Source organism: Dipodomys spectabilis, unplaced genomic scaffold, assembly GCF_019054845.1.
Source record: "Dipodomys spectabilis isolate Male_0828 unplaced genomic scaffold, ASM1905484v1 ptg000030l, whole genome shotgun sequence".
Classification (NCBI taxonomy): Eukaryota; Metazoa; Chordata; class Mammalia; order Rodentia; family Heteromyidae; genus Dipodomys; species Dipodomys spectabilis.
Genome location: NW_024870707.1, coordinates 8,292,925 through 8,302,778, shown reverse-complemented (window position 1 = coordinate 8,302,778; position 9,854 = coordinate 8,292,925). Strand labels below are relative to the sequence as shown.

At 51.1% G+C, this 9,854-nt stretch overlaps 1 protein-coding gene across 2 annotated transcripts; it reads left to right on the top strand.

Annotated features, from left to right (window-relative positions):
* Positions 1 to 2,751: 2,751 nt before the first annotated feature.
* On the top strand, positions 2,752 to 9,582 carry B3gat3 (beta-1,3-glucuronyltransferase 3). 2 transcript variants are annotated; one of them, XM_042676346.1, is made up of 5 exons: positions 2,752 to 2,938; positions 4,522 to 4,761; positions 7,602 to 7,962; positions 8,165 to 8,455; positions 9,095 to 9,582. In XM_042676346.1, the coding sequence occupies exons 2-5, from the start codon at positions 4,523 to 4,525 to the stop codon at positions 9,191 to 9,193; spliced, it is 990 nt and encodes a 329-aa protein (XP_042532280.1). In that variant the 5' UTR covers positions 2,752 to 2,938; position 4,522; the 3' UTR covers positions 9,194 to 9,582. The 2 variants fall into 2 exon arrangements, with proteins under 2 accessions (XP_042532280.1, XP_042532279.1); XM_042676345.1 differs by having other exon boundaries at positions 2,764 to 2,938; positions 4,587 to 4,761.
* The last annotated feature ends 272 nt before the right edge of the window (positions 9,583 to 9,854 follow it).

Sequence of the window (9,854 nt, the reverse complement as noted above, 5' to 3'; positions counted from 1 at the left end):
AGCCACCTGGCCACCTGGGGGAGACAAGAGGACCGTTGAAGATAGAAGCCACAGCAAATATTATTTTGGGTCTGGTCATGGGCCTGAACTCTAAGCCTGGGCGCTGCCCCTCAGCTCTTCAGCTCAAGGCTAGCGCTCTACCACTTGAGCCACAGCGCCACTTCTGGCTTTTTTTTTTTTGCTTATGTGGTGCTGAGGAATCGAACTTAGGGCCTCAAGCATGCAAGGCAAGCACTTTATCACTGAGCCACCTTCCCAGCCCCCACAGCAAATATTAGAAATAAAGCATTTCACGCCGAGCGCTGGTGACTCACACCTGTAATCCTAGCTACTCAGGAAGCTGAGATCTGAGGATCTCGGTTCAAAGCCAGCCCAAGCAGGAAAGACCGTGAGACTCATCTCCAATAAACCACCAGAAAACTGGAAGTGGCACTGTAGCTCAAGTGGTAGAGTGCTTGCCTTAAGCTGAAGAGCTGAGGGACAGCGCCCAGGCCCAGAGTTCAAGCCCCATGACTGACAAAAACAAAACCAAGAAAATAAAGCATTTCACACTGTTGTCCTGGACTTCATTCATTGAGTTGCTGAGTCAATCTGAGGAGGCTACAGTGCAGGTCTGGCATTGAGTTGCAACACTAGCAGGCATTGTCTGCTGATCTGCAGCACTAGTATGTGCTGCCTCCTAGTTATGGAAGCCAAGTGGTCTCCAGGCTGGTGTTGGCTCTGCTACTTAGGAGGCTGAGACCTGAAGGATCTTAATTCTAAGCCAGCCTGAGCAGAAAATGCTATAATATTCCATGTTTAATTAACCATGCTGGACTGAAGGTGTGGCTCAAGTGGTAGACATACAAACTAAGCAAGAAGGTTGAATGATAGCCAAGGCACCAGCTGGGCATCTGTGGCTCATGCCTATAACCCTAGCTAATCAGCCCTGAAATCCTAGCTACTCCAGAGGCTGAGGTCTCGGGATCATGGTTCAAAGCCAGCTGGGGCTGAGACTCTTCAATTAACCACCTGAAAACTGAAAGTGGTGCTGTGGCTCAAATGGTAGATCACTCCCTTTGAACTGAAGAGCTGAGGGACAGCCTGTGCCCAGGCCCAGAGTTCATGCCTCATGAGTGAAAAAAAAAAAAAAAAAGCCAAGGCAAAGTGGTAGAGTGCTAGCCTTGAGCTGAAGAGCTCAGGGAACAGCACCCATGCCCAGAACTCAGGCCCCATGACCAAAAAAAAAAAAACAAAAAAAACTTGGAGTTCAATTTCAATAAATAGTATTTATTTTTGCTGGTCCTAGGGACTTGAACTCAGGGCCTGGATAGCCTTTTTGTGCTCAAGGCTAACCCTCTACCACTTGAACCACCTCTGGCATTTTCTGAGAAGTTTAATTGGAGATGAGTCTCATGGACTTTCCTGCCCATGCTGGCTTGGCACTTTGATCCTCAGTCTCCTGAGTAGCTAGGATGACAGGCGTGAGCCACTGGTGCCTGGCTAAATACTATTTTATTTTTTTATTTTTATTGTAAAGGTGATGTACTGAAGGGTTACAGTTACATAAGTCAGGTAAATTGTATTTTAAATATTCAGAGAAGTTACACCTTGGGATTCCTCCTCTGTTATTTTTCAAAAGGCAAATTGAGTGCTGAATACCTTGTAAAGTGATAAAAAAAAAAAAAAAATGTGTCTGTGAAATCCCCTAGTTTAAGAAAATTCAAGCCGGGCGCCGGTGGCTCACGCCTGTAATCCTAGCTACTCAGGAGGCTGAGATCTGAGGATCATGGTTCAAAGCCAGCCCGGGCAGAAAAGTCCGTGAGATTCTAATCTCCAATAAACCACTAGAAAACCGAAAGTGGCGCTGTAGCTCACGCCGTAGAGCACTCACCTTGAGCTGAAGAGCGCAGGGGCAGTGCCCAAGCCCAGAGTTCAAGCCCCACAACCGACAAAAAAAAGAAGAAAATTCAAGCTGGGAGCTGGTGGCTCACGCCTGTAATTCTAGCTATTCAGGAGACTGAGATCTGAGGATCGCAGTTCAAAGCCAGCCTGGGCAGGAAAAATCTGTAAGACTATTATCTCCAGAAAACCAGAAGTGGCGCTGTGGCTCAAGTGGGGGAGCGCTCGCCTTGCACTGAAGAGGTCAGGGTCAGGCCCAGAATTCAAGTTCCACGACTGGCCTAAAAACAAAAACAAACAATTCAATTCCTTCGGAGCTAGTGTTTTGCCTTGGCACCTCCTCCTGCCCAATTGCCACCTGCTGTAAACTGGGCGGGAAGAAATGAGAAGGTACATCGAAAATTGCTCGGGCAATAGCATAATTTTTGTCAGTTAGCTTTTTGTCTATAAAATGAGGTCAGCTCTGTCTAGCTCAGTAAAGGCATGAGAGATGCAGAGGACCAGCCTGGCACATGGTAGACCCTAGAGTTCATTCATTTGTGTAAGAAGTATTAAGCAACTTAGTGCTGTGGCTGATGAGAGCGGGACACTAGAACAAATCGACGAGCAGGGGCCGGATTTTTCCCATGCAATTCCACGCTAGCATGAGGGAGGTCCCGCGTGCTTCCAGCCTAGTTTGACACGCGCACTTGACACGCCGGATATGACGCCACCGCCCCTTGGTTCCCGGAACCAGGTGTTGGGACCGGATGTTCGCCCCTCCTGCCCCCCCCCTCCGCCGATGACCGGAAGTGGGTCCTGACGGGTGCTGTCAGCCCAAGCTCCTGGGTGCCTGCAAAGAGCTCGAGGAAGGCGGGGTGCAGGGCGGGGCCGCTGCAGGGGCGGGGCTTGCGGGGCGGGGGCCGGGGCGGGGGACCCTTCGTCCCCGCGCCGATCCCCGCCGGCCCGGGCGTCCGTGGCGGCGCGGCCATGAAGCTGAAGCTGAAGCTGAAGAACGTCTTTCTCGCCTACTTCCTGGTGTCGATCGCGGGCCTTCTGTACGCGCTGGTGCAACTCGGTGAGCGGGGCGGGGCCGGGGGGGCGGGGTGTGTCGGGGCGGCCCGCGGGCGCGCGCCCAGCCGCGTCCCGCCCTGGGGACGGAGCTCTGCGCCCACGCGGTCCATCCCGCTCGGCCCTCGGGACAGCCCTCGGCGGCCCCGCGCCCTCGCCGCTCCGGGGCGCTCCGCCTCTCTCCTAGAGGCTGCAGGGCCCCGCAGGACGCTGCCAGGGGCCAGGGTCGACCTCTCTCCCTCGTCCTGTTTTAGCCGGACTGGCTTCCTGACAGCCTCCCCAGAACCCCACATTCGTGCTCTCTTGACTTGTTCCCCCGGCTGGCAATGCTCTTCTCCCAGCTTGTCCTGAACACCTATTTTTTTTTCTCACCCTTGCAGTTTTAACTCACTTGTCATCTCCTCAGAGGCCTTCCTCGGCTAGCTAAAGTGATCTGTATTATTCCAGATTCTCTTGTAGCCTCTCTTTATTCCCCTCATGGCCCACTGCAGTTTGTAACGATTTTTTTTTTTTTTTAACAATTTGTTTCTTTGTGTAGGGTCTACTTCTTCCACTAAAAGTGAAAGGTCTGTTAGCACAGGGTCTAGTCTGTGTTTTCCTAGGAGTATCCGGTGGTGGAACCAGTGGATTTAATGACAGAACTGTGGTCACACAGCCCAGGGAGCAGACTGAACTCCACCTCTTATACAGGGTTTTAAGGATAGAGCCACTGGGCTGGGAAGATGGCTCAGTGGTAGAGCGCTTGCCTTGCATGCCTCTGAGGCCCTGGGTTCGATTCCTCAGCACCACATAAGCAAAAATAAAAAAAAAAGCCGGAAGTGGCGCTGTGGCTCAAATGGTAGAGCGTTAGCTTTGAGCTGAAGAGCTGAGGGACAGCGCCCAGGCCCAGAGTTCAGGCCCCACGACAGGACTCAAAAAAAAAATAAAAATAAAAAAGGATAGTGCCACTGCATGGTCCTCAAGTATATTGGTTTGATTAAAGGGAATATTGATGAGGAGCTGGGAAGTTGGCTCAGTGGTAGAGTGTGTACCTCGCATGCATGCGGCCCTAGGTTGGATTCCTCAGCACCACATAAGCAGAAAAAAGCCGGAAGTGGTGCTGTGGTTCAAGTGGTAGAGTGCTTGCCTTGAGTTGAAACGCTCAGCACCCAGGCCCAGAGTTCAAGCTGCATGACCGACCAAAAAAAAAAAAAGGAACATTGATGAGTTCCTTAGAAATCTAGATTGTAACATTAGGACCATTGAATAGAAAGGATAAAGACAGATTAGTAGCTCTGTGTCCAACTGGAAAATGTTAGATTGTCTAGGAGAGGAGCTTAGTGGTAGAGCGCCTGCCTGGTAGTGAAAGGCCCTTGGTTCTACCTGCAAGGGGGAATGGGGGAGGGGGAATGTGGTGGTTTAGGGCACCGCAGTACATTCCAGTATTCAGGGGTTAGAAGCTAGAAGGTCAAGAGTTCTAAGTCAGCCTGGATTACGTAGTAGGATGCTGCCAATTGAAGCAATGCATTCCAGAACTGTAGCAAATGCTAAAATAAAATTGTAAGGGATATTGGCTGTGAGTTAATGAAAAGATTTTTTTTGTCCCATTAGGATGCTGAACATTTTATGGTTCTCTGTCCCCACTCCCTTTCCCTATTGGTGCTTCCTGGGACCAGGCCAGCCATGTGACTGCCTCCCTCCCCTGCGGGCAGCAGCTGAGCAGCTCCGGCAGAAGGATCTGAGGATTTCCCAGCTGCAAGCAGATCTCCGTCGCCCACCCCCTGCCCCTGCCCAGCCCCCTGAACCTGAGGCCTTGCCTACTATCTATGTCATTACCCCCACCTATGCCAGGTATGGGTTGTGTTGTAGCAGAGGGATGCATCAACCAAGAAATTGGGTTGGGGGCTGGGAATGTGGCTTAGTGGTAGAGTTCTTGCCTAACATGCATGAAGCCCTGGGTTCCATTCCTCAGTATCACATAAACAGAACAAGCTGGAAGTGGAGCTGTGGCTCAAGTGGTAGGTACTAGCCTTGAGCAAAAGAAGCTCAGGGACAGTGCCTAGACGCTGAATTCAAGCCCCAGAACTGGCAAAAAAAAAAAAAAAGATGAGTTGATGATGAATTGGGGCAGACCCTGGGGTAGGGGATGTTTGTAAACTAGAGCTGCCAAACAATACCATAAATGAGCTATAAGTTGTGGGAAAATGGATTTTTTTTTTAAAGAACATAACAGTGTACTAGTAAGTATATAAAATTCCTGCTGGGTTTTTTTGTTATTGTTGGTGGTGGTTGTAGGCCTTGAACTCAGAGCCCTGGTGCTGTCCCTGAGCTCTTTTGCTCAAGGCTAGTGGTCTACCACTTTGAGCCACAGTTCCACTTCTGGTTTTCTGCTGGTTAATTGGAAATAAGAATCTCACAGGCTTTCTTGTCTGAGCTGGCTTTGAATCATGATCCTCAGATCTCAGCCTCCTTGAGTAACTAGGATTACAGGTGTAAGCCACCAGTGCCCAGCTTGGATTTTGAAATAATACAATAAAATTACAAAAAAAAAAAATTGGGGGGGGGCAGGGGTATGGGGGGTGGGGAGGTGGGAGGGGTGGGGGGGGACTTGGGAAGGGATGGTAAGGGGAAACAAAGGAGGAGGCAACAATGCTTGATAAGAAATGTACTCATTATCTTGCCCATGTAATTGTAACACTTCTATATGGTATTTTCACAATTAAAAAAATGAGTAAATTTAAAAAAAAAATCAAATCTGGGTGCTAGTGCTCATACCTGTAATTTTAGCTACTCAGAAGTATCACTGCTTTTTGCCCTGGCAGAAAAGTTGATAGATTCTGTCTCCAAAATAACCAGCCAAAAGCAAGGCTGCAAGTGTGGACCAAATGGTAGAATGCTAACCTTGGAAATTCAAATCCCCATACTGCCACTAAAATAAATAATTAATTAATTAAAATTAGAGGGCTGGAGATGACGCTCAGTGGTAGAATGCTTGCTTATAGCACCGAAGGAAAAAAAAAAAAAAAAATTGGGAAGGGAACTGAAGGTTGTGGCTCACACCTGTAATCCTAGTTACTTGGATCCAGTTTCAACAACAGCCAGCCCAGGCCTTATAAAGGCCTTACAAGACCCCATCTAAACTACTAAGAAGCTGGGTGTGGTGGCATGCATCTGTCCACATCCCAGCTATAGTGGGAAGCATATATAGGAGGATTACAGGTCAGGCTGGCCCAGACAAAATAGTGAGACTTTTTTTTTTTTTTTGGTCGATCGTGGGGCTTGAACTCTGGGCTTGGGCGCTGTCCTTGTGCTCTTCAGCTCAAGGCGAGTGCTCTACTGCTTGAGCCACAGTGCCACTTCTGGTTTTCTAGTGGTTTATTGGAAATAAAAGTCTCACGGACTTTCCTGCCTGGGCTGGCTTTGAACTGTGATCCTCAGATCTCAGCCTCCTGAGTAACTAGGATTACAGCCGTGAACCACCAGTGCCCAGCTATAGTGAGACTCTTATCTTAAATATAATGAAAGAGATAAGGATTAGAGGTGTGGTTTCAGTGATAGAACACTTGCTTAGCAAGTTATGAGGCCCTGAGTTCAAATCTTAGCACCCCCCCCCCCAAAAAAAAGCTGTCGAAATAGGCCAGTTATTTTAATTTCTAGAAATGCCTTCACTAGCTATCATGTACAGTGTGTTACTCTTTCCCACACACTGTGCTAAATGTTTGACATTTGTGTTAAGTCAAAGAATAGCTTTATTACTGATAAAAAACCAATTTGGAAATGTAGTTTGGGATCTGCAGCCAAAAGGGCCTCATAACACATGTGGCTCTCTGGAGTCAGATGGCTGCGCCATCTCCACACAGGCAGCTCTAGGTCCCCTCCACCCATGTGCACATTCCTGCATGCACCACCACTCCTGGGGCAGGCAGCAGATGTAAACGATGACTGAGTCTTCCTCCCTGCAGAAGAATGATGGAGGAACTCCTCTAGAATCCCTCTCCCTAGACACCCAGCACAGGAGGAAAAGAACCTGAGAACCTGGTCTCCTGGTGTTTTCAAAAAAGTCATGATCATGTTTACTTTTACAATAACATTGTTACAAAGTATTGTTATTCCCATTTTACATCTGAGTAAAGGGAAGACTCAGAGCTAACCATTTCTCCCAAGTATTTCAACCTTAGGTTACACAGCTGGGATTCAAACCCAGATCTGTGTGGTGGTCCCAATGCCTGTGTGGTTAGTTGATTGTCCCCTAGGTTTGAGATTAGAATGGCAGGGCAGGGCAGGTGAGTGTGGGCAGGGAATTGATGGTTAATAAAGAAGGCTCTTGGAAGCTGGGTGCCTGTGGCTCACGCCTGTAATCCTAGCTACCCAAGAGGCTGAGATCTGAGGATCGCGGTTCAAAGCCAGCTTGGGCAGGAAAATCCATGAGACTCTTATCTCCAATGATCCACCAGAAAACTGGAAGTGGCCCTGTGGTTCAAGTGGTAGAGCTCTGGCGTTGAGCTGAAGAGCTGAGGGACAGCACCCAGGCCCAGAGTTCAGGCGCATGACCTACAAAAATAAATAAATAAAATAATAATAAAGAGAGCACTTGGGCACTGGCTGGAGAGTGAGCCAGGAGAAGCTTTGTACTATCCAGGCTGCAGTGGGCCCAGGATGCCATGTACCTTCCTGCATCTCTTCCCCTGCAGGCTGGTGCAGAAGGCGGAGCTGGTGCGGCTGTCCCAGACCCTGAGCCTGGTGCCCCGGCTACACTGGCTGCTGGTGGAGGACTCCGAGGGCCCTACCCCGCTGGTCTCGGGGCTGCTAGCTGCCTCCCGTCTCCTCTTCACACACCTAGCCGTCCTTACCCCCAAGGCCCAGCGGCTTCGGGAAGGAGAGCCAGGCTGGGTTCGGCCCCGTGGTGTAGAGCAGCGAAACAAGGCCCTGGACTGGCTCCGGGGAAGAGGGGTTGCAGTGGGAGGGGAAAAGGACCCACCAGCACCAGGGACCCAGGGAGTCGTGTATTTCGCTGATGATGACAACACCTACAGTCGGGAGCTCTTTGAAGAGGTGAGACCTGGGATGGGAATGGGGAAGGAGGCCAGATGGAACCGCCTGCATCTGTTACCTTGGTTACCAGTGTCCCTGAAGGCTTCTGGGTGAGCCATGGGGAGCAGTGTTGGGCAGAGTGAACCAGGTGGTTCTTTCTGCTGTTCCCTCCGCTCACCCCTCCCCGGGCCACCCGTGTCTCTTCTCTCCCCATCTCCGTTAGATGCGTTGGACCCGAGGTGTCTCAGTGTGGCCCGTAGGGCTGGTGGGCGGCCTGCGATTCGAGGGCCCTCGGGTACAGGATGGCCGGGTTGTGGGCTTCCACACGGCATGGGAGCCCAACAGGCCGTTCCCTGTGGACATGGCGGGATTTGCTGTCGCCCTGCCCTTGCTGTTGGCTAAGCCCAATGCCCAGTTTGATGCCACTGCTCCCCGGGGCTACCTGGAGAGTAGTCTCCTGAGCCATCTCGTGGATCCCAAGAACCTGGAGCCGAAGGCTGCCAACTGTACGCGGGTAAGGGGGATGGAGGTGGCACAGAAACCCAGCTCTGGGACAGATAGGTGGTTGGAGAAGTGGGGCAATATAAGCCAGGTGCAGTAGCTCATGCCTGTAATCCTTGCTCCTCAGGAGACTGAGATCTGAGGATCACGGTTCAAAGCCAATAGGAGCAGGAAAGTCCATGAGACTCTTTATCTCCAATTAAACACCAAAAAAGCCGGAAGTGGAGCCATGCCTCAAGTGGTTGAGTGTTGGTCTTGAGCACAAAATGCTTAGGGATAGCACCCAGGCCCTGAGTTCAAGTTCCAGGCCGGTACAAAAGCAAAACAAACAAACGGGCAAGAGCCAGGGAATGGGTATTTGAACAAGGAGGGACATTCTGATCTCTGATCAACCCTGCTTACCCTTCTATGGGACAGCTGGGTGCTAGGGAGGAACAGCGTTTGCTGCCACTGCTGCCACTGCGTGTCACAGACTCCTTGGAGCCCCTGAGGGCAAAGGAACAAAGCCCCATTTTAAAGGCACTGACATCCCCTCCACCCCTGCCCTTCACATAACACTGAAGGTAGAGAGGGAGGGAGCATCCACTGTCCATCAGGCCCCAAAGGCCTGGCGATGGCCCGTCCTGGCTGTAACTGAAACCCTTCGGCACAGGTGCTGGTGTGGCACACACGGACAGAGAAGCCCAAGATGAAGCAGGAGGAGCAGCTGCAGCGGCAGGGCCGGGGCTCAGACCCAGCCGTTGAGGTGTGATGGAGGCTCACTCCGGCTTCGACCTCACTTTAGGCACAGACCTCGTGGGATTGGGCCCCAGGCCTATCCAACACGTGCTACTGCAAGTCTTGACCCCTTAGCAGAGCGGCTCCTCTGGCCCCAGGACGTGGTGTACCGCCTTCTCCCTTCCCCAGCCTGCCATGTGGAACTGTCCACAGGCTGGGGACAAGCAGCTGTTGTGTGGAGCCAGGTCAGCTCTGCCTGGGGTGGAGCAGGACAGATGGACTCAGCAGGGAGGGTGGCTGAGGAACTGGGTAACTTATTGGGGCTGGGCATGCACTGGGGGGGCTGGAGGAGCTGGGCTGGACCCTCCCCACCTGAGCATGCGGACCCCTTCCTACCTCCAGAATAAACAATCTCAATCTGAAGGGGCCTTCTGTTTTCCTTTGCTTGGCATCCCTCGTTCATGCTCCGTGGTTCTGAGAGATGTGGGCACCTATAGGCACCTATTCCTGCACCGGCCGGGCCAGGGTCAAAACTCTGGAGTCCTGGCTTCCCCTTCACACAGAAAGGCATTTTTTTGTCATGCACTCCATGAGAAAGAACGATGGTTTCCATCCAAACACTTTTTATTTACAGAGCCTGCACCAGAGGCCATCTCCAGCCCTGCAGGGTACTTTCCCATCACCCAGTGTTTTCT

What these genes read in the sequence shown, in the direction of transcription:
- B3gat3 (XM_042676345.1), top strand. Translation starts at nt 2,851, where the DNA reads ATGAAGCTGAAGCTGAAGCTGAAGAACGTCTTTCTCGCCTACTTCCTG. An exon ending in GTCGGGAGCTCTTTGAAGAG is followed by an intron (nt 7,963 to 8,164) that starts GTGAGACCTGGG and finishes CATCTCCGTTAG; the next exon opens with ATGCGTTGGACCCGAGGTGT. An exon ending in AGGCTGCCAACTGTACGCGG is followed by an intron (nt 8,456 to 9,094) that starts GTAAGGGGGATG and finishes CCTTCGGCACAG; the next exon opens with GTGCTGGTGTGGCACACACG.